The sequence below is a fragment of the Tyto alba genome, unplaced genomic scaffold (genome assembly GCF_018691265.1).
Source record: "Tyto alba isolate M040663 unplaced genomic scaffold, T.alba_DEE_v4.0 Super-Scaffold_45, whole genome shotgun sequence".
Classification (NCBI taxonomy): domain Eukaryota; kingdom Metazoa; phylum Chordata; class Aves; order Strigiformes; family Tytonidae; genus Tyto; species Tyto alba.
In genome coordinates this window covers 30176960-30202039 of record NW_024881321.1, presented here as the reverse complement: position 1 = coordinate 30202039, position 25080 = coordinate 30176960, and the positions used below count along the sequence as shown (strand labels likewise).

Here is a 25080-nt window from a genome sequence, read left to right as displayed (position 1 = left end):
AAAGCTCAGCACATGTGTGCGTGCTCAGAGCGATGGCCCGCCCCAGCGGATCCACTGCCAGCCGCGTTCCAGCATCCATCCCTCGCCTGGACAACAAAAGGGTACGACAGCACCTGCTCTCCCACACCAATCGTACCTTGAGCAAGGTTAGCTTCAGCACAGCAACATTTTAGAATAACTTGCAATAAACAAACTGGTCTTGTTAATGAATGCTTCTTTAAAGAAGGGAAGAAAAAGAGTTAAACCCTAATCATGAAAATTACTAAACATTCCCGTTCTAGATGTAATTTGAGGTGGGCATCACAGGTTAATGGAAAAGCTGCCAACATATTTCTAATAATTAATTTTTTTCTTAACTTATAGTAAAAGCCTTCTAATAAAGGACTTATAATGAAACACTTCAAAATGAGACCAGAAAACAAAGCATCTCTTATTTTACTCTTAAGAAAGACTAAAGTTAATATTTATATTTGAAGAAAAATGCACATAAGAAATGGGCCAGTACTTCATGCAGTCACAAGAAAGAACACAGCTGACATTCATTACTTACCATCAATGTAGACCGACAGTGGTAATTATGCAGTTTACAAAAGGAACACACAGGATGTGTTCCAGCATTAATATAGCACACATCTTCATTGAAATATTTTTTATTTTGTAAGTTTTCAAAATTAAAAAATTTCTTGTCGTATGGATTCCTACTGCTAACAACAGCACATATTTCCAAATCCACTTTGGCTACACATTGCTCTAATTTTTCAGGTTATCTCAGATCTTTTTTTACAGCTACATGTCTTTTATAGACAATATTAAGATACATGAAGCTACTTAATTTTCAAACCCTCTTAGCAAAGTCTACCTTGGGTATTTATAGAAAAAAATTAGTTGAAGCAAGTAGAGGAATTACACCACATAAGTTAATTTGCCTTTGTTTCTCTTGCTGAGCTTCTACCCGTCATCTGCCCTTGCTTGCCTTCAACAGTTCCCATTAGAGTCTTTGCATTTGCAGAAATATTTTTCAATATGTACTTTAAAACATCCTCTAATTCAATTCACTGATTCTTTTTTGTTTTCTTTAAAAAACAAAACAAACAAACAAAAAAAAAAACACAAAAAAACGAACCAGGAGGGTCTGATCCAGAGCAAACTACATTATTAAAAAGGCTCTCAATTACTTCAGTGACCTTTGAATCAGTACTCTTGAAATATGAATACTTTGTAATAATGATATCTGCATTTTTTTTATCATTAAGAAGGCTAATGCATGCTTGTATTTGATACATGGAAGTAGAAGAGCAAGGCTTTTCATACAACAGGGTCATTTAAGGTGTGCCATTCATTAGTTTCTATCATGAACTGTTACAACAAAAGCTTATGTTTAAGACTGTTAATACAGTGTAACTGCTTACCTCAAACTGCAACACTAATCAGTTATTTGCATCAGTGCATACTATGCACACAAATGCATGCATATACATTTCAAGTCAGATGACCCCACAACAAATTTCTTGTCATCCTGCAATTTGTGGACCAACAATTAACTGATTATACACAGGTTAACACTGCAATATAAAATATTAAAACAAGCATAAAAGAACAAAAGACAAGAGTGCCTTTCCATAGTCAAAAATCCAGAGCAGTGAGTCTTCTTCTGGGTCAGCAAAACCTGTCCCAGCTTCTTACAAGTGATCAAGGGCCCCAACAGACACACTATCACAAAAAAAGGGTAGAATGGTTTCTGCTTTTATTGTTCCCAGTTGTGTGTGAGGTGAGGCTGTCTTTTCACAACATGGTATAAACCTACTTAACATCTTGCATCCTCGCCTTTCTCCTCCATTCCCTTCTCCCCATTCCTGCCTTGCCACTCACTTTGCATATCTGCTGAAGTTTACCAGATTCCTTCATGAACTAAATCAACACAAGAACTCTCAAAAAACTACCCCAACAAAAGCAGCAACAATAAAATAATGCAGTTTTATGCTAGCTTATGGGAACGGAATACACTGGGGAAAAGCACTGAAAAGTCCCAGAACCATCAAAAAAACAGGACATGGGATTCTGTATTAAAGCGTCAGAGAAGGGAGACAGACCAGCTAATCAGCAGCCCTGAGCCTTCAGAGCAGATCATAGCACCCTCAAGTCTATGCTGGATGAAAGCCAGCTGAGTTGCCTGAAGATTAGATAAGCACACCTTAGCAAAGATGACAAAGGACCATTTGAGCTTCAACCATCACAAGCTTACTGCCACCCAAGGCGACTAACTCCTGTTGCTCCGGACACAGTCAGGAGCCAATAACAAGGTGGATGCATTAATCCCACACGTAGGATTGTATCACACAGAGTTGCCAATTTCATCTTGATATACAGTAGTTCAGTGGATGAATATTCTTTGCACCAAACTCACATACTGAGTCCTGAGGTAAGAAAAATCTGTTCTGCTCCGTAACACGACTAGAATTTGGCAAGATGCCAGTCATGTCCCACGACTGCCAAACTGGCAGCGCCGTCTCCAAAGCGGGATGAGGATTCTGCCACACTGGATGAGCGATGAACGGCAGGAGAAAGGAGTCTCCACGGGATTCATAAAGGACCCATGAATGATGAGCTATAAACACTGTCTTTTTTTTAAAAATATGAGGTTCTGCCTGATGAATGACAGCTGGGATTTAAGGCCTGTATAGCAGGACTGAGTCTCTGACCACACAGGACAAGCAAGCATCTACAGCAGATTGGCTGAGAGAAGACAAGCTTTTAAAATTTGATCCTTGTGAAAGGAAAACAATCTACTTGTTTACCTACATTTCTCCACCAACTGTTGTTACATATTTTTGCAAGTTGTTTGGGAAGTTGTAAAGAAACATTTGCATTTGTTTTTAAGTTAACCTAATGTATGAGTTAATAATTTCAAGGTGATGCCCATTACTGTGTGTATGGGTATCAAGACCAGGTTACTGAAATACTCTGACAAAATGCCAGATCCTCCAGACAATGCTACAGTGAATACAAAGGGTGCCAAAAGGCAATTCTAAAGATGCTGCACAAACTCAGTGGAGAAGCAATAGTGCTGAGTAAAGAGAAATCTTATCTTCAGTTAACAGTAGGAGCACTGTCTGTAATGAAGCACAATAGCATGGTAGAGTTGACTTGATGTTTATTTTCCATATTTCCTATCACCTACCAATTGTTTTTCTTGACTTTGGATATACATCATTTACTATTTTGTCACTACAAGTATGCATTTTGCCTTCTTGAAAGTAAGAAAGTAACTGTTTCAATTATACTATACATTATTTAAAAACTCTAATTGTGTTTATGCACAGACACATTACAAAAAAAAAAAAAAGTAAAGTCTGATTGGGGAACATGTCAGTCTATAAATATAAAGAAACAATAATCAGAAACAACACCTCTCAAGAAAAAAACCCACAAACATCCCCAAATGGAACAAACCTTTAAAACCATCAGGATAGACTTCAGGAAGGAATTTCGTGCTGATGTCTCCTTGAACAAAGCGTGGATGAATTATCACTTCTCGCAGTAAAGAAATGTTGTGAGCCACACCTAAAACCAAAAAATCAATACAAAATCATGTAAACAGGTTCATCGTAAATTACAGTAGGAAACAACATGTAAAAGTATGAGCTCTGCTCTTTGTAGAATACCTACCTGTTCACAACTTAGAGATCATAGAACTGATGTAATCAATGAAGATATATCAGTTTTGTTCTAGTCCTTCCTCAAGATAGACTGAGTGTTTAAGGAGGTTAATTAAGAAGTAAACCTTCCAAATTTTCACCTCACCAAGCTTAATTCAAACACCTAGTTATGCCAGTGAAAGCACACACAACCAAGAGGCTTTTGGTTCAGTCACAGCAGACATAGGCAAGACCAGAGCCACCTCCTTGAAATGACAGATCATGAACCATAAATACCAGCCCCATTCCAGTGAACTCTGGTCCACCTTGTCACCCTGCCACCTTATATACGCACACTCCTGGGAAAGAGATGCGCCATGTTACACTCCAGTGTACCATGTATCTTTCACAGTAATGAAAGACAGTAAAAAGTTTTAGCATCTACATATAATTTTATAACATTTTAACATTTCTAAGTCAAAAAAAGACTCCTGTGGAACTTACAAAACAAAGAAATGTATTGCTCACTCCATATATACCTTTACCCAACCTTGCCTGGTCAATTCTTTTATCAAATGCCCCATTCCCCCTTTAGCATAACCCTGCTAGGCATACAGGCTCCCCCCCACCCCCTAAAAAAATCTCAAATTATTTATCACAGAGCTTTTAGAGCCACTTGAATTTCTTTAAGTCCTTTAATTTCTTTGAATATTATTCCTTTTTTTTCTTTTTTCTTTCTTCTCAATTTCTTCATCTCCTTTCATTCCAGTTCTCAGCCTGTCTCTTCTCTTTCTTTTACTCTTACTTTGCTTTCCTTTCTTTTTCCCTGCTTTTTGTGCCAACAAAGAAAGACAACTTCTAACAAATGCATTCTAAAGCTACACAGCTCAAATGATGATGCCAGTGTCAGTCTGGTACCCACAAAGAAAACCCTAAATCCTCTGCCCCTTCCTCACAGATGAGTAAAAGATTAACTTGTTTTCTCAAGAGAGGAAAGCAATAAACGATATCCCATTTCCAGCATAGGCTGGAAAAAACATAATCAGGAGTAGATGTCAGCACAAGATATGTACTTAGGATAGTTAACACTGGAAAAAGATTACCTAGGGAAAGATTCTGGAGTCAGCAGAAATGTTTAAAAACTGGTTAAAGAAACACCTGTGAGGACACAAATAGAGTTGATATACCTTAGTTCAGGGAGTGGGACTAGATGATTTTCTGAAATCCTTCAAGCTTTATTTTTCTTTGAATTTAACATGGCTGTGTAACTTAGTAACTTAATGCTAAACTGCACTTTGCCAGAAGTACTTGCAGTTTGACACCAAACATGATGGTTGTTAAAAGTAATTTCACTGAAATATCAAATACAAAGAAGTCTTTGTAGGAGATGGGAGAGGAAAGGAGGTACAAAAAAATCCCTGAGAAAAAAATCCCCAGATAATTTAAACTATCTTCTGCCTACTGCACTCCAAACAATTTTCAAAGAGAAGATACTTTCTGTTTTGAGAGTAGCACACAGGTCATACCTCGAAAGGAAAGTTTAAGATTATGCAGGTAAGAAAAACACCATCTTTATCTCAACTCTCTTCTCAATTTTGGAAAGAGATTGTAACAGAAAATTTGAAGAGCCACAAAAGTTCAGTCCTAACATGACTAGAGAATAACACTGCCTCATAAATATTCTTAAGAGAAGCTGCAATAGACATTCAATTCAGGAGCATAAACTGTAAGTTTATGCAGCTGCTGCATCCATTCCAGGTCTGGATAACTGAGGAAGCTGCTATAGGAAAGAGGTTATCCAACCTCAGCTGTGCGGTGTGCACGTTTTCACCCTTCAGGAAATAGAAAGTAATTTACATTCTTTCCTCACAGTGTCAGAGGGACAGGCAACTCCAAATCACACTGCATTTGCCAGGTCACCTGAACTTTGGTGTTAGGCGCACACCATAAAGTATAAAATGCAGAGCACATCACAAACTACTTTATCTTGTAAAAACCTGTCTGTGCACCCATAACTCTTGTAAAGCACAAGATTCTGAACTTGAAATTTATATACCTTTATTTATAAGATACTATGATTAATACAAGGATGACATAACTCAAAGTTATTTGCACATTTTTTTCTAATAGTTCTCGTTTAAAATAACATGAATAAAATCCATTGCAAATTCAGGTCTCTCAACTGCAAATTAAGCTTTTTGGAATTGTTTTCCCTATCAAGATCTCACCAAAGCAAAGACACTAGCAGTAAACTGACTATGAATTGCTGGGGCTATAGAAGGAGATTCTTTTGCACTTCTACTTCTTCTCCCTTTGTGTTTTTCCAGTTTAGAAGCATGAATAACATTCTTGTTATTTTATGTGCAAACCAGCTCAAACAGTTTTAATGCTTTTTTTCCCCTACAGTCTGCTGCTGGTGTGAATTTTCAAGCTCTCTGTGTGGCCGTCACTGAAACCACATTCAATACATGGAGTCAGACTCAGCCTCACTGAAACATGAAGTTTTACATGAAACATGAAGCTTTAAAGACTAGTTCATAAGCCATTAAGTAGCACATTACACAGCCAGTTCAATGATGACAAGATAAAAATGTGACCATTTGATTAAAAGAGGATCAGCCTCCTTCCTGTCTGTGACCCAGACAGTCATTCATGGACCCTGATTTCATAAACACTGAATGAAACTCACATTGCACCTCCACTAAACCAAAAATCAAAAAAAAAAAATCAAAAAAAAAAAATCTTATGCTAAGTAACTATAACTGGGAAACAGATAGTGTCTGTCTTTGGATGCTACAAAATCCCTTCAATTTTTCCCATTTGAACAGTAAGTTGAAATATTACAGAGATTTTCATCTATTAAGTACAGCTCCAGGACTATAATTAGAAGACAAAAGAGGAGCTCTTAAATCCTGGATTCAAAGCTGGGGAGCATTGAAACACACTACAATGTGTAACTATATCATCTCATGTTTTTCTTTCCTAAACTGCTATAAGATCCCCGGTGAGATGATGGCTGATGACAGCTGACAGAGAGCTTGGTGTCTCAACTGACTGCCCCAAAAGACCTAAAATAAAAAAATACTATGGGTATCTTAATTATTTCCAACTCATATGCATCAGAAAAATCAGAGGCTTCTGCAACATTTCAAGCTCCAAAACTCCTTTAACACGTTCAGTGGAGCAGCCAAGCCTAGGTGTCTGGGAAGCAATATAACAAATGCATGTTACATATGTAGATTAAAATTTTAATATGCAACAGTTTTCCTTTAAAGTGTCATGAAAGGCTATCTTTATCAGCCTCATTATGTGAGCAATGACTGAATGGCTGATCTACTTCTCAAAACTGAGTAGATACCTTTAGTGACGTTCTCAATTGTATGGCTTTTTTTTTTAAAAAAAAAAAAAAAGTACCGGTATAATCCTTCAGAAGTCTAGAAGTTTTAGATTTGCAATTTAGCGTGACCTCTGTCAAAGTTCGTAAGGTCTCCATCTGTGTGTGAGTAACTGCTAAGCTACAGAAATATGGACCCCTAGAGCAGCTTGCTCCTGACTACCTGCTGCTTCCAAAACACTGGCCAGACATTAGCCCCACACTCTCACAGGATCAAACAGAGGCTAACAGGCAGTGCTTATTTCATGCAAAGTTAGACACTAAACTGAAGTATATTGTATTTGTGTTGCAGTAGTTTTCCGGGAATTTTTCTTTTTCTTGACCAGGTCTGAAGTCTGCCAGGAACAAAATCACATTTGTTAACCTGACAAGCCATGACATTTCCAACAAACAAAATCCTAAACCATATCAATATATTTCCCCTCCAGAAAACAAAATTTCACTTCAGCATCATCTTCTTTACACTGTTAAGACTGACGCAAAACTGTAGTTACAGTTATATTCTCCATTTCTAAGTCAAAATATAATAAAAAATAATCAATGTTACTTGTACCTCTATTTTTTTATTTCACTTGGTTGTATTCTTCATACAATAGTACATCAGTAGAAGCTCAGTTTAAGATGTACTTCTTGGATTTCAATGTTGACACACTATTTTCCAGAATACATTTGTAATAAAAGAGCAGACTAACAATTAACTTCTGGAGAGCTAATGAAATAAAAAAAAAAATATGTATTTGTGTGTTTTATATATAACAAACGTATTCCTGAGGTTTAATTAATTTTCCAGTTAAATTACAGTTACTGCTTAACGAATACATAAGCACACTAAATAATCACATTGTTGACCAGAGCTGATTAGTAACCACTATTTGAAGAAGTCCTCATTAAAAAAAATAAAATTAAATTATAATTACTCCCCATACTGCCTGTCTCTTTATCTTGCCTCCTTTCCTTCCTCATCCTCTGGGTTACAGCTGCCTTAAAACCTTGCTAAATATACCAGATTTTTGATTAATTTATAAACTGTAGCCTAACTCCTAACTTGTCTTCCCAAGAAAACAAAAAGAAGAAAAAGACAATAAAATTAACTTTATAGGAAATAAAAATTTTATATCAGACTTATGAAAATGATAACACCACATTTTTACTCACTAAAAATCAGAACTTGGAATCCCAAGGCACAAAACTAAGGCAACGTTTTCACTATAAATATTTACTGACACTAAACATATTCAGTGTTGATTAGCCTTTTTACAGTATTAAGCTTCTGTCATCTTGACGTCTGCAAACACAAATCTGCATTTATCCATGTAAACTTAATTGGAGTCCTACATGCCCCTCTGTAGATAAGCAGTTGAATATACTTCACTTGCTGATAATTTCAAATTGTGCTAAGTGGAATAGAAAGAACGTTATCTGCATACTTACTGATTGCAAAAACATGTGGAGTACAATACTAGAGGTCTCTCTCTCTAAAAAAAAATAGTAAAGCTAAATTATCACCAATCAATTTAAATACTGAAGTTTAGGAGGCATCCCAGTTGATTTCTCTAACCAAAAATAAAATATTAACAAAGCTCTGAACTGAGCATTATGAAACTGATTATGCTACTCTCCACTTAAAATAAGAATATTATCATAGATTTGCACAGACTATGAAAACATCATTTCCAATCCGTGAACTTTTCAAAGTTCATGATTGCTACCCAGCTAGCCTCCATGTTTTCAATTTCAAAAGTTGTCATAATATTCCCTAAAACCCTCAACAGTCAACTGTTTAATTGTCTTTCAAAGCTTGTGTTTTGCTTCAATTCACTTCAGAACAGGCTATCTGCATACAAAGTCCCATCCTAAAGGTGAGAAGAAAGGCTTTTTTAGCTTTGTAATTTCAATACACAAACATCCACATAAAGTTCTCACACAGGATCAAGTTCACCAATGACCATCAGAACTGAACATGTGTTTCAATTAAAACATTAATTTTTCTAAATATTAAAGTCTTGAGCTCACAGAGTCATAGACCAGAATAAAGGGGGAAAAGAACAGGAGGGGGGACAGGGGAAGTAGATAACGTATAGTAATTTCCTACTGTAAAAATCGTTAGTTCAAACCGAGCTAAATTTTGTACTGTGTGCACTTCTGAACCTCTTAGTAAGATTACACAGTCCATTATTTATGGTGTTAGCAAACACATACGAATGCTTGAATCAGTAAAATAATTGGAAGCAGAAGCAGGCTTTGTGAAAAAAAATGGATGGCCATCCTGCCATCCTCCTCTCCTCTGCCACCCCTCCACTCTGAAGAGGGGGAATGGAACAGCAGGACAACATTATATCTCAGGGTCATAACTAGAGACAACAGCACCTGCCTTTCGGTGCCTCCTCAATCTGGCATGTTGCATTTTGTGTACTCTTTCACTGCCACAACTCTTTTTTTTTCCTAATTAAAAACCCAAAACTCCTCTGACAAAAAAAGAAAACAAAGACAAACAAAAAAAACCCCACCACACAAACCGTTTTTTATTTCGCTTCTACCGCATCAATAACACTGCCTTCCTCTTTTACCTGATCAGCCTGTACTTCAGCTGCCCTTCCCTCTCTCCCCCACCAGTGCAGTGGTCTATAACCCCTCCTAAACTACATACCATAACGTAACACTGACAAGCTGCCATTCCCACTCCCTCCCCTGAAACTGGCTTAAGAAAAAAATCAAGAGGAGAAACAGGAGAATCTCCCCTCATGCCAGCGTCTGTGCTCCAAGCTGACGTTACCGAGCATCCTGCAACGGTCCCTCCTTGTGGTTTCGAATATGCTGCTTTCCCTTCTCCAATTTCAGTTTCCACACTGACACACTTGGGAACCAGCTGGTCCCTGCTGTAAAAGGTCAGAGAGCACAGAGACTTGCAGAACTCCCAGACCCTGCTCCCTCTGCTACACAAAGGGGAGAATCCACATTTCAGTTGCACGGCCTGTTGCTGCAGTTTTTTCAAGTACAACCAAGAAAACTAGGCCTGTTTCATTCTTTTTCAAGAACAGACACTATGTGCTGGTTTTTCAGGAAAGATTTTTTTTTTTTTGCAGTACCAGTGAGTACACTGGCACACCTGCATGGGATCAGAATACAAAAGAATATAAAACTTACAAGTGTCACTACCATTGAGAAATATCGTTTAAGTCAATATATAGAAGATAAAAATCATTCAGTAATTTATGACATTTTGATTTAATTAGAGTTTATTGTGAAAACCTTTGTATCTGTATATTAATTTATTTGAAATACATGATAAAATGCTAAAATTAAAGTGGGGGGGGTTTGTTGGGTGCTTATTCTTGGAAAGCCAAGGCCTCTTCCACAACACTAAGCACAGTACTCTTTTTCCTCCCAATTTGTGTGTTTACAGCTGCAAAAACTCAGACAACAGTTTCTGCTGCCGCTGTTCTGGCAGGTCTCCATTCATATCAGAGAGCCCGCTTCTATATTCCCCTTCCCCTCAAACATTCACCACAATTATTTACCACTTTTCCGTTTTCATTTCTATGATTGTTTTTTTACCACATGCTGGAAGATCCCCCTGCCCCAGTTGGTGGCTCCCTTATTTTCCCCTCATTTCCACTCCTTCCTGCTCTATCTGCTGGTTACTCTTTCCTCAGACCTTTTTCCAGTCTTCTTTCTCCCAAATGGTTCGCTGCATTCCCACAGCAAGCTGCATCGCAACAGAGAACGGTTGACTTTACACAAATACTGTTGATTTCATATTACTGCTTTATATTTGAATCAGCAGGGAAAATAAAAAGCAGAGGTCAAAGTCAAGATTACAGGAATCTCTGCACTCAAGGATATGACCTATCTGCCCAATCATACCTCTGGTGAACTGATAATCAGATCTACTTGGTGCATAAATATGCCCCATTTCTTTTGTTTAAATAGATAAAAACAGTTTTCATAGGTAAACTCTCCAGAACTTCACATTGGGTTTTATATACTACTTTTAAAAATGAACAGATTATTCAGCATCATAAATTACATGGCAAACACATGCTAAAATCTTAGAGAAACTCAGAAGAGGGAAATTGCACATCATGTTTACACATACAGTAGACACACTGAAAGGCATTGTTCCAATTCCCTTTTTCAGTTATTCAAATTAAAAAGAAGAAACAAAAGCTTAAGTTTCTGAAGAAAAGTGGCATAAAACAAGAGAAAGATGGACTACTAACAACAGTGCAACCTCATAGGAAACAACTCACGTCTCATCCCAATGAGCAACAGTACCTCTGTGCTTGACCAACATCTTATACTTTTCGGTATTCACAAATTCTCCAGTAACCACTGGATAAAACAAAAAGTGTATCTGCTTGAGACAAACCTGGGTTAGACCCTGAACATTAATCATCCCCGAACTATACTGGAAGACCCACGGATAAAAATGTTACCTAATTAGACCTTTCCTCATTCAGAAGTCTCAATTGAGATTTTGCATTCAGATCAGTTCTCAATGGACAAGTCTGTTCCTATCAGACTGATTTATACTGTAAAGGACCTCAAGAGATCTTTTAATCCAATCCACCACTCAGAGAAGTGCTATCCTAGACTTTCATCTGCTCCCATTAATAACAATGTAGATATTACACAGGAAATAAGATGCAAATTACATTCTCATGACCACAATGAATGTATCTTGAGTTAGTCACACTGTTAGCATTTACCAACAAAGAGACTGTAGAATTTCTTTTTTCAGTGTGTGCAAGTTGTACCAGCCCAAACTGTAATGTTAAGGCAATAGGATTTTTCAGAGCATAGCATTGCTGCAAATATCACAATCTAATTTATTCAGCATTTATAATCAAGATATTGCTATGACAGGCACTGTATGATGCGGTCTCGGTTGATTAAAATATTATGTACACAATTTTTGAGTAAGTCTGCTTTCTTTGCAAGTATTAAGTTTCTGAAAGTTTATTTAATTTCCTTCATGATGTTGCCAGGCAGATTTAATCAGGAGGGACAGCTGAACCATGGATTCAAGGTCAGCTACTATTCGGTCCTAGAAAACAAGTCAATAAAGACTGTAGGTTGAGGACTTGCTCCCTGTAAGTGGAATGGAGCTAATGGGGAACGGGGTAACTCTGGGATACCCTAAAGCCACAGCAGTAGAAACTGAATGTCTGCTCATACAGCCAGTAGAAAAGGAGCAGCAGAGTAAGTCCTTGCACTTCACACTGTCCAACCCAGCCTGGATGAATCACCTCCTGAGGGGTCACTGCGCTGCTTCAGTCCCTGGATTCTCTGTCAGGACTGCCATGAATGACATTATATGGTGGCATTTGTTCCAAAAGGACATTTGTCTTCTAGGAACTGGAGGAAGACCACTGATTTCATGCAGGTCAGCAAGCAATCATCAAAATATTAGTGCCTAAAAGTCCTTACCAACTTTTGCCTGCTTTGAACTGGTGACACAGAAGTGATGGGAAAGACTCCATCTTCCGTTAGCAGTCCCTAAGCTACCCACTGGACAGTCCTTGACCTGTTTCCCAGTCACCCCATCCCACTCCCACGCTACGCGAGTGAACAAGCATTTTTGTTTACAGAAGCGTTGCAATTCTTGGGAAGTCAAATCTAAATTCTCACAGTGTATATTATCAGCACAATTCACATTGACTTCAGCCAGTATTGCTTAGCTAAAATGCTTTGTAACTCAGAAGAAACTTGTTACTTACAGAATAAAAACACACTGTCTCTAAAACAGAAAGCAAACATAAAGGCTAGAAATTTCCAAGGAAACTGGGGGGAACGATGACACATGGATGACGACATTGACACTGGACTGTTCAGAAATAGGAATATGGAGCATGCTATTCAGGAAGACTCTGCTGATCTCTAAATAGCTACGTACAGGCTCACTATTCAACTATAAACCCAAGTAACTTTAAAACTAGGTAAAAAACTATTCTGTATTTTTTACTATTATGGAGAAGACTTCATGTGAGACACTTTCACACAAGATCAAGGTGGTTTAATATTGTTTTACATAGCACTCAACGTTTTAAAGCAAAAATACACACAATCAGTTTAGAAAAAAAATGCATTAAATTGCTTTTACTTTTCTGATGTTTGGTGATTTTTGTCCATTTAAATAACAATATATTATTACTACTTCATCACCTGTTAAGCTTACCTGAACTTATTACAGACAATTCATCTGAACAAGGAGTTTTGCAGGTGTCAAAGCAGTTCAAAACATTATAGATAGGACAGTTTCTACAAACTTCCCTATCAAGAATCATTCATACAAGGCAAGAGAAGAGATACTTCTATATCCATGAATGTTCTATTTCAAATAAACCCTGGGAGGAAACTACCAGCTGCGTAAAACTACACGAAAATCCTGTTGGTTTTCAAATGGAAACCACTGGCCACTGCAACTAAAAATGTGTTCTGGAAATTCCTCTCCTTTTGAAACCTGTGGTAAATTAAAATTTGTCCTTTGTAATACTTTAGGAAAAAAATGCATTCCCCCCTTAGTACATTTATTACTTCTTTCAATGTTTTTAACAAATTAAGAGCTTTATCACAGGTATAAATACTATGGAGATACCAGGTATAAACACTTAAATGCATACAAGCCTACTAACAAAAGGCTATAAAAAAAAAAATCCAGAATGCAAATTAGTAGTTTTCAGATGGAAGGTGTCATATCCTTTGTAGGTATTTATTTATCTGTGGAACTGTTAACAGGTACATACACATCTGTGTAAAACACCTAAGAACAAATGATCAGGTTCCATCCCATACTGTAGCACACAATAAAAGACAATGTTATACACACAATTCCAATAGTCTCATTAAATACAATCCTCCGAGCATCATTTGCTATTAATATAACCAAGTCTGAATCCAGAGCCTATGTCCATTAAAAAAAAAAACAACAAAGAAGAAAACAACAAATCCCACTTCACATCAGCCTAGCTATAGCGGTATAAATTTCTCTCTTATATAAATTTACTCGGCTGTTATACAGCAGGGGTTTACATCACCACACTGTACAGCAATAGTCTAATGGCCCAAGTTGCAACAGTACAAACCCACTTCAGAGTTAGCAGGTCATTTACAATGGCTAATCCTACCACCTATCTAGCTACACTGTAGTAGAGGGATGCTCATTTTCCCCTACACAGATAAAGCTTTCTAGTCTGACACAGCGTCTGCAGCATTCAGCAGACAGCATTAAAGCCAAGCCAAGTTTTACAGAAACAGTCATACGAATGTCTACTATATGAGGTCTCCCCTGCTCCTCCTCCCAGCCATTCAGGGGAGGAATTAAGTAAACGTTCCAAACCTTTCTCCCATCTGAAACCATGGAACAATCTGTCCAGCAACCGAAACAAGAAACAAAGACAGTAAATCCTCCAACAGTTGCCTTCCCACCTATCCTGGTTCTTCAAGGATACTAACTCCTAATAAAAATAAAATAAAAAAAAAAAAAAAAAAAAAAAAAAAAAAAAAAAACAACCACACAAAACCTCCCCCAAACACCCACACAGTTAAGGGGTAAAATGAAGATTTTTGCCACAATACAGTTCCCTTCTCTAATCACCACCATGACAAGAAAGGATCAAAAAAATCCAATTTTTCCCTCTCATATCCTGAGTTGTCCTTCCTATTTTTCATAAAATACAGAGGAAGATCTAAAGACTTCTCCCACACAAACCACAGCTTCCCTCTCTAAATCTTAAAAGGAGTTAAAGTGGTCATGGCCAATTCACCCCTGCTGCTTGGGAAGTCTGGAAGAATTGCTGCTTCTCCTAGGCAGTTAGTCAGCAAGAGCTGAAACACATTCTGATCATCAGCCTACATTTGTATTTGCCCAAACCTAAACAATTACCTTGGAAGTAAGAAAAATACATATGTAGAATCAAATACTGCATTGTGATATTATTTGACCACAATCAATGTATTAAACTGCTATAAAATGGCAACTACTTTAAATTTCTTATGGTGCAGTGGCTTTTTTTTCCCCCCTTTACAACATAATAAATGAATTATATGCTACCATTCTGTGAAAACATTTTATGAGTTTAAGGAAATTATTTAAATATTTATCTCATAATATTCAAGAAAAACAATGGAGGAAAAAAATGAAGTCTCTTTAGATTTGATGTATCTTCTCGGCTTAATTAACACAAGCTTTTTCTGTTTTAATTTGCACTTAAGAAGCAGGAACTTTACTCAATTTGCTAATTACTACATCTTCAAGCTGTTTTCTTGAAATAGATGGCAGCCTATCACACTAGGAACCAGAATTTCTGTAGTTACCTCGAATTACGTAATTGTCCAAAGCCTCTTCCATTCTTTTCAGTGCTTCAGCTCTATTAGAGCCATAGGTAATCAGCTAAAAAACAACAAAAAAGGTATTTAAGTTACCTAGAAATTATATAATGTTTGTCCCTAGAACCTGAATAGCATTTAAAATGAAAATGGTCTACAGGACTTCTGCAATTACAAAAACATCTCACATATTGCTGTATTAGTACTTCAGAGGCTCCCTAAAACTCCAAGAGAAAATTAAGATCTCTCAAGCCATTCAATTAAAGAAGGCCAATCACTTTTTCTCCATAAAATGTATGACATCTAAACTAACTCTCTCTTCTTTAAGCGCACAGAAAATTAGAGCAGAGGTTCAATATTTAGTTGACTCTCCTGACTTCTAGTGCCCAACCAACTTCTAAGATTTAAGTGTAAATTTTTCTGACAACTGAACTCTGACTATAATGTCGTATTTTAATTTAGTCGATACGTTATTGATGAATAAGAACGAATACTAAGAGACACTATCAACCATTTCTTTCACCACTTCTTTTTGGAAGCCAGAATAATGAACATTTTAGTTCTGGCTAGGTTACATTTAAAATGAGGGATTGGCAGCACGTAAGCCTGAAAGTAATGGTTTCTGTTTAAATCAGAATCCTTTTAGTAATCAGAAGGGGCAAGACAAATAATTACAGTGTCAAAACATCAAAAAAATTTTGTTTAGAAGTAACACTGAATTTCCCCTACTCCATATCTTCCTTTGCTTTTTTCATATTCCCTTGAGGTATGTTATGACTAGCACCTTTAAAACACTGATTTACCAATCCTTTAATATAGCCTCTGTCATTTAAAAGATCCATGTATAAAATCAGTATTTCATACCTTTATAATACTGAAAAATAATCATCAACTCACTTTTGAGATCATAGGATCATAATAAATGCTAATATCACTTCCTTGTTGTATGCCACTGTCAACACGTACCTTCAAAAAAGTAAGAAGTAAAAATAATTATATATTGGAAAAAATATATATATATATTTCAACATGAGGATCAAATCTACTTGGCAGGCTTAAAACATGACACCCGTGAAGCTTATCACATTCATTTTTTTTCCCCTTGAAGAACTAGAATAGTTATTTGTTTTCAGAGAACCTGGGTGGGGGGGAAGAGGAGCTTTTTCCTCCACCAGGAAAAATACTTGCAAGTTATTCTCTCCTTTAAAAGAAACACAACTGCAATCTTCAGTTGATAGTGAAAATTCTCTTTTGTTCTCCTAGAATGCACAGTAAACACATTAAATTTGATCTAGCAATTGAGGTTGTGTTACACACTCTAAACTTCAGCTCTGAACATATCCAATTCCTATTTAATCCCTGTAATAAAATACAGTTGTAATTATTTTTCTGACTGACACTTGGCATGAAGGATGCCCCTTATAATCACATCCTTTCTACATCGATATGTAATCACGTCCCCCATGTTCCGCTATAGCCCTTCCAAGGGCTCCAGTAGGAATACAAGTAGGGAGCATTCAGCAGGAACTTTGGAGCTCTGCTTATCAGCTCCATAGGAATACTGATCCTGTGGTTTTCATGTCTGTAACACTTTCCTTCTCTGCCTCACCCTCTCAACTGTAAAACAATTTTTTCTGTTGCTGCTGCTCCTCTGAGGCTTTAATGTTTACACAGCTTTTTCCATGGCTTTGCTTTGTAAGGACACAGCCCCAATTAAAGCTCTGAATCTGCAATATTCATGGAAAAAAATAACACAAGTTCAAAAATTTCTTTTGAAGAGGCTGATTGCTGTTAACCAGCCAACAAGTAAGTTAGTATATTGCTGATTCTTGTTTTCATCTCTCAGTTTGATTTCATCACTGTAGCAATGAGGTTAGCCATATAAAACTTTTCAAATGAGCAATTTCTGGGGAATAAATATTTATTAAATTGCTGCTTTTGAGCACTGGCATCTGAAATATTTTTTAAAAACTAATCAAAATAACTTGAGAGTAATAAACGCATTCTGGGGATCACAAGGATGGAGGGCTCTAATCAAAGCTGTTGAAGCAGCAGGGCTCCGGTACACTGCATTGTAAAGGGGGTGGGAAAGAGGGTCCTGGAATCTCACTTAAATCTTCACCTGTGGGAAGGAACCTTTGTAATAAACAGCAGCTCATCTGTCTGCAGCAAGGCAGAAAAAGGTCAACGCAACGGCTGTTAGGCCTTTAATATTTTAATTTAGGCAATTATCAAGGGACCACATGTAGAACCTCTTGTCTACAGAATCCACATGAGGGCATGATGATGACTTTATTATCCAAATGACATAAAAAGATACCCTAGCAGGTGTACTCACTTTCTTTAGCAAGAAACACAGACTAGTTTTTATGATGTTATATCCTTTTTATTTTTTAAAAAGGTACTTATTAACATATTTGTATTTATCTATTTATACTTACATATTTATGTATTATTTCTTACCTATTTATGTTTATTTGTATAGCATATTTATTCATATGTAAAGGCAGTAGCATTTCTGTAGTATTTTTATCACATCTTACCTAAATGCGCTTTATCTATGCTTAACTAGGCCCCCCACTACCCGCATCAGGTACTTTTAACATTAGCTACTGATGAGAAGGTAGTTCAGACATGTCATGATTACAGAAAAAACATGCGGCATATTTCCCAGCTCCAATTCTGTAACTGCTAAACCATCCTTCCTCCCAAGATGTCTGCCCACGTAGAAAGTCAATGCATACGTTCGATCAGAAATAATTAATTTACCTAGTCTTGCCCATGATATTTTTTGTAATAATAAGTAATATAAGACATGAAGGTATGACACATACTCCACGCATACTTGAATTATACTGTGACTTTGTCTCTAAAGTAGCACCTATAAAGTGATTTACATACAAGTGTTCAGGAGTGTTTTACATATGCCTCCACATGCATGTAAGCATTGATACATGTATATCATATTTTGATAAAGAAAATCACATATGAAAGGCACATATTTTAGACCCACAGTAAGCAGGTTAGTCAGACCTTAAAGTTAATGTAAGGCTTCTGAGGCGACCAACTATATGTTCTGACTGCTTTATGTTTCTGTTCATATACAGCATACATACTACTATATAATTTACACTTTTTTTCCCAAGTATGCTATCTTAAAAAATGAAAAAGTTACAGTGAGAATTTGAAATTCCTTAAAAACTACTGTGTAATTTCCTTTTTTAAAACAAACATCTGGAGTCCTCTGTAGAAGTTTAATTTTCAGAAAATAAACTGAAAATGAAGGAAAAAAATGACAGCAGAATAGAAAAACATTTACCATCTTCAATTCTCCCTGTGGTGCTTACATTTTCAGAGCCTGGTAACAGTAGGTGATTTTATAAACTATATGGTGTGACAGAACTTAATGAATATTGGATGAAAAAGAAACCCTAATTCAACAGATACTCGCTATAATGTGCTTAATTTGATAAATAGTAGCAATACTTATTAGACCTCCAGCATTTACTTCTGCTTAACAGATTTCCTTTCTTTCACTCTGTATTTAAAATACCAAAGAAAGGCTAGGGTTCAAGAGCCTACCGTACTCAATGCTTTTACTGATGTTTTATTACCATTATGTGTTAATACACTAGGACAACAGTAAACTGAAAGATAAAAAAAGCTTAAGAGCAAAAAAAAAGCAGCACAATCTATGTCCCAGTCCTGCAACGAACTATTAGTGCACCAAATTCGACTTACCAACTCATACAGGTTCTAATATTTCTCCATTCTTTGCCATATCAGAGTCTAAGAGTTTTATCTTTCTGGTTAGAGTCATTAAGAGACCAGACTGCTGATCATACTGGCAAAGAGCAATGCTGGAGCTCTTCAGATATGGCCATGCATTTGCTATGTTGTGTAAGAGCACTGAACATGAATGCTCACTATCATAATATGGGGTTTTGTGGCTACCTACCTTAAGCTTCATGAACAACAATGAAAAAAATTTGGTATTTATGAGTACCATGTTCTAAGGAAATTACAGACTACATGACACAAAAATAGCCAGTACATTCCTATCTGGGGCTAAGAAAAAAACTCTCACAGCCATGCACACCAGTTCCATCAGCTTGAGCAGCTGACACACAGGTAGACAATCAGAGCTAACTTAAGACACAGAAGAAATTAATTGAAAATGCACTTGGCAGTACGCTACTCATAAGCCAAACTGTCTTTGACACACTACAAGTCTTTGCTAATTTTTGTTAAGCCAACTTGTTGACAATTTTGAAATCTAAAATGCAGAAAACAAACACTGTGGCACAATGGGCCTGTAACACTGAACTTCTTTAGTCATATTAATTTTGTTCTTAGCAACATGACATTGTCAGGAGAGAAATTATTTCACACTGGCAGAAAATATGTATTAAGACACCAAACCATGAGTGTCTATATAAAAACAGTTGTTCTATTTTTAATACAACAATAGAAGTAAACAAAAAGAGAACAGCCTAGACACTCCATATGAGCTCCTCAAACCATTGCTCTGAAGCCTCTAGCGTAATTAAAATTTCTTTCTCTGGTACGACGATGGACCACGTGAAGCAATCAGGCATCTCCCACCCTTCATTTTCAATTCACCTCTCCCCCTAAGCACAACTCCCAGCCCACCCCGTCTACCTGACAAGTGACAGCCCAATCTGATTAAATGCTTGCAAGGGAGGGGACTCATGGGCCTCCATGACAGGCCAAAAGTGATCACCATGGAGATACATAATTACAGCTGTCAACGCGTCTACTGTCCTGCTGGCATCAATTTGATTGCTCCCAGCAATAATGATAGACAAAGCTTAGTGTGCACTCTGCTGCACCCAATCACTTTATCTATTCCGTGGTCCATTTAGCTGACATGCAACATTCACACAAGCAAATAACAGCAGTAAGCAGAACATTTAAGGCATTTTAATTGTTTTTTTCTTTGTATGGATGGCTCACAAGCGCAAATGTTATTACATAAAACTCCTGCTGCAGCATTAATTGAAGAAAGATTTGGTGGGACAAAGACTGTAGGGGGTACAGTTTGTCCATTATCACTTGTACTTTCAACAGGTCTCACGTTTGGAAAATTGCAAATTGCAAAAACTTGCAAGGGCAAAATGTTTGACATCCTGTTAGCTATTACAACATGGTGAAAACTTCTAACAATCACTGGAGTATTCATTATAAATTCTTATTAAATACACTCTTTGTTTCATTTAAAAAAAGTTTAGATACATCCAATGATACCTTTTTCCCTCATCTCCTTTTTAAGATCACATAATGCCTTTTAGATCTTCACAGTTTTTTTCTGCTTTCAGGCTTTGAACACAGCATGAAGCCTTAAAGACCAGAAAGGGTCAGGTCCCTTCAGAAAGTATACGGGCAAAAACAATTTAAGAAGCAAAATAAATCATATATCCAATAACATCTCCACATTTAAGATTCCTCCTGTAATCTTTCACTATTTTCCGTGCAAGCAATCAGACTGAATAATCATATTCACAGATGGTACAGCCTCATCATCCCACTAACTGACATAGTGTCATGCGTGTGTGCACTTATGATTTAGACTACCCTGATTTCACAGAAAGGTGGTGTCCTTGTTCTTTACATATAGCAGAAAACACTGTTTGTTAAACAGCCTTCCCATATAGTTAGCCTGTATCCTGAAATGTGTAATAATCAATGTAACAAATTTCCTCTTTAAAGTCTACAAAACTAAACAGAAAGCACTGGCGGTTTCTCACTGGTGCCCCCCGCTCTCCGTGTTTAAAGAACTGACTCAACATTTCACTGTCCTTTCTAATGACCACAGTATTTTTCCTAAAGCCACGTTTGAAAAACTTAAGCTGAAAGTTATAACATATAAGAAAATATTTCAACATATAGTGGTTTCCTGTTACACCAAATTTGAATTTTAAACTCAGTTTGGAACTGTAACTTTTCAATCAGTTTTTCAAGTTTCACAAATAAGTATTTTTATGTCCTGTCCCATCTCCTCTCCCCCCTACCCCTGGCAAAAAGCTGGAAAAAAGGCCTGATTTACAAAGCTGCTGAGTACTTATAGTCTCTGTCTATAAAAGAAACACTCAGCACCTACGAAAACCAGAACTGAGTTACTTACACTTGGCAAGTGCAATGGTTCCTGGTACTGAGACAGTTTACCAATGGATGGCAAGCCAAAAGATTTGTAGGGGTCCTGAAATAAAATTCAACATGAGAAAGCATTAAGCTTTTACAGATGAGGAGGAGATAATATTAAAAAGCTTGAAGTCTGACAGAAGCCACTGCTGGAATAACTGCTTTCTTCTCCAGAATTACTTGTGTTCAAGTACACTTCTTCATCCACCTACCTCTGCAACTCCAAATAAAGAAATGGAAGCATACAAATTCTCTTGCATCACATCCAAAAAGCAGGAAAGAAGTGTGCTGCACGCAGCTACTGTACACCACCAAAATATACAAAGGTGACATTTTCATTTGTTACACTGTGTCTTAGATGAAGGATGGTAAAGTATTCAGAAGAGTGGAGAAGAGCGTATAAAGAAAAAAATTTCAGAGAGAAAAGGGCAGTAAGAAATTTAATTATCTTAAGAAATCAAACTGACCTTTATGTCGTTGGAAATCTACATAATTTCATACCAACATAAATTTCATAGGACAGCAAATAAATATGTGGCCTACAGAATAACCTAATTCATGGCAAATTAGTTGGATCTATTACTTACTTATAAATGTGAGGGAATCTAAGTTGCACCAAATAAAAAAAGCATCAATTACTCCAGCATAAAGCCTACTCATACTCAGAATAGCTTCCATGCCAATCACAGGGCATATATTTATTCTTCATTAAAATAGTTCATATAACTTGTAATCTGTACAGCAACCTGAAGGTTATGTGTGTGTCACGAAGAGAAAGAAAAATCAACATAAAGATGTCCTGGGTCACAAAAGCTGCAGTAGTCAAGCGTGGGAAAAAACATGTCAAGGTGCTGAATTATTTTTTAAAAGCGGAGTTACCTAAAATGTTTCTAAAACAAAGTGAAGGAAGATAGGCATCATTTTTTAATTAACAAATCTTGATTTTCATGTATCAAAAATGACAGCAAAAAGACATTACACCTTGAAATGTCTTAAACATATGTGCAAATGGGTTTTATATTTTAGTAAGCTTTTTTTAAGGTGAGATAGTCATATCATAATTATTGACTTGGAATGCACTTTCAAAGTTTGTCATATAAACTTCATTTTCAAAAGACATGTAAATTGCTTTTTCAACAGCCTATTAAAACGTTTTAGAACAACAGCAGAAATTCTGTAAGCTACTGAATTTCAACTGTGTTTTTAAGTCAACAAGTTTCAAGTACACAAGTTAAGAAACCTGGAAACACTAGTTAACTGTAGCAAATAACTCCAGCACTGCAACATTAAATGTGAACAGAACATATAGCAAATGTCCTTAGAAATAAACCTCAGTTATCTCTTTCACCATTTTTAATTTTGATTTTTGGAAAAAAAGAGGTGTTGAAATATGTACTGTAGTTTTCATTAAAAAAAAAAGAAAATTCCACAATTCTAGAAAAGCTTATTCACCTTTTGTGTTACATACTCTAAATTGCAAATTTCATATGATACTCCTTGACTTCACCTCAGCATCTATCCACACCTGGGTACTATTACTCCACAATTCAACTACCTACCCTCCTCCCCATTACCACTCATTTACCTCAGCATAAACTCGACATTCAACCGCCCAACCGTTGATGGGAATATCAGCCTGTTTGTGTCTGAGAGGGTAACCCTTAGCAACACGGATCATTTCTTGGACTAAGTCCAGGCCGGTAATGCATTCTGTGACGGGATGTTCAACCTGCAAGGACAAGAACTGTCAGTCAGTAGGTAACAAAAACAACAACAACAACAACAATCCCTCTCTGTAAACAAACACTGATAAGCAAAACCAACCAAAGAACAGACAAAGAATGTGTTCCTTCTTGGTCTTTTTCCCAAAAAATTTCTAATTGACAAACTCCAGCAACCACCTTCTTTGAAGAGAAACCCCCAAAACCAAAATAATTAGCAGATTACAATAACTAAGAGCAGCATACAAAATGAAAACTATAGAGAAGAACTAGGAGGGTTTAGGGGCTTGTGGTTTGGTTTGGGGTTTTTTTTCCATTTATTTTACAAATTCAAATGCACCTGGTGGCGATGAGTTAATTTCTCTTTGTTCAGAAGCTTTTCCCATTCGATTTTGCTTTGAAGAAACTCACACTGTAGCCATAAATATGTTTTAACTTAAAATCTCAAAGTAGCTGATAATCAACCCATTCTGCTACACTTAACATGGCACATACAGGAGCCGCTTACAATTTTCCATAGAACTAGCCTACCCTAAATCTCACCCGTTCGCCTGCTTTCACTAACCTGTCCTGACAAGCAACCAGATTAGCGTAATCTTGCATCAGCGCAGTGTAGCAGAAATGAGCAGATGGATCCTTCAATTTTTTTCCCCCCTCCAGACTTATCTGTTTAGTGCTTAGCATGCACAATAGCTGGGCTGGACCAGCAGAGTCACTCTGCGCTCTCAGCAAATTGCTGCTAACGGCTTTGGGTGATGCTGCCATGGGAATACCCGTCGTTCACACTAACCCCTGCATGTGCGTACAGGCATGCACACATGTGCGCGCATATGCACGTGCACACACACTTTTTTTTCTTTGAAATGGGGATATAAACGGACGCGCTTGTTAACTTTAAAAAAAAATCTGCAACTAGGCACAGTACAGCAAAAAAGAACCCAAAGACAGGAGGGCATGCCATATACTTGAAGTAAAAGACAGGCACGCCAGAAGCATGTTCTTCACCCAGAGACAGCTGTAAGACTTTCCACAGAGAAATCATGACAGAACTGCCATTTTTATTATAAAATGTTTGTGCTCCAAGGGCCAAAATACCTTACGAAAACACACTTATCAATGGTTTCTCTATCATGAGATGCCATACCACGTACATTTTGTGACACAGGAAGAGGTCAGCAACCAAACTACTTGTCGTTCTTCCTTCAAGTACACTAGTATTAAGGAAAACATTTAGTTGCTATAATAATCTTGTGGCTTATCAGAACAAGAAGATGCTTTGGTCTTTAAGAAAAAAAGCTTTGTAAAAATAAACAGATGGCATCCATAATTAGCCCTGTGTGTGCTGTGAGTTTGTTTAGAGTTTCAACAACATTTTAAGACATTTTGACATAATTTTAATGACAAATCATCACTGAAACAAGCACCTATTCTTTGAAGGATAAAAGTGACATTGAAATGGGAATCTGATTATACAGTTTAAGGATGCACCTTTGGGATTCAATCTTGATTCTACCTAACACATGATAATCTCCAGAATGTCAAGCTTAATAATAGTATTTGGAGAATCTTAGTGTCTATCCTGCAACATTAAATTGAAGCAATTCAACTTCTATTAAGACTTTAAGTTTATATTAAAATTCCCCAAGTTTAAATAGAAAGTTACTTATCACACATTCACATTTGGACAACAGAACTTAGTCTCTTGTTTTGGAATTTAAGTTTTAAAAAATTATCTTTGCCTTTAGAACACATTTGGGATTCTAACATTCCAGATAATTAAAATACAGATTTCTTTTTTTTTTAAAAAAAAAAAGACATTTGCATTATTTAGTTATACTGT

At 36.7% G+C, this 25080-nt stretch overlaps 1 protein-coding gene across 2 annotated transcripts in view; it reads right to left on the bottom strand.

The window, feature by feature from the left end:
- PCCA (propionyl-CoA carboxylase subunit alpha) overlaps positions 1–25080 on the bottom strand; it is a 304978-nt gene that overhangs the window by 148772 nt on the left and 131126 nt on the right. For both annotated transcript variants that reach the window (XM_042805848.1, XM_042805846.1), the window contains 5 exons: positions 23105–23248; positions 21503–21577; positions 16255–16323; positions 15346–15421; positions 3451–3561 (listed from right to left, as the gene is read on the bottom strand). In XM_042805848.1, coding sequence (XP_042661782.1) covers positions 3451–3561; positions 15346–15421; positions 16255–16323; positions 21503–21577; positions 23105–23248 — 475 coding nt within the window. The remainder of the gene's footprint in view (positions 1–3450; positions 3562–15345; positions 15422–16254; positions 16324–21502; positions 21578–23104; positions 23249–25080) is intronic.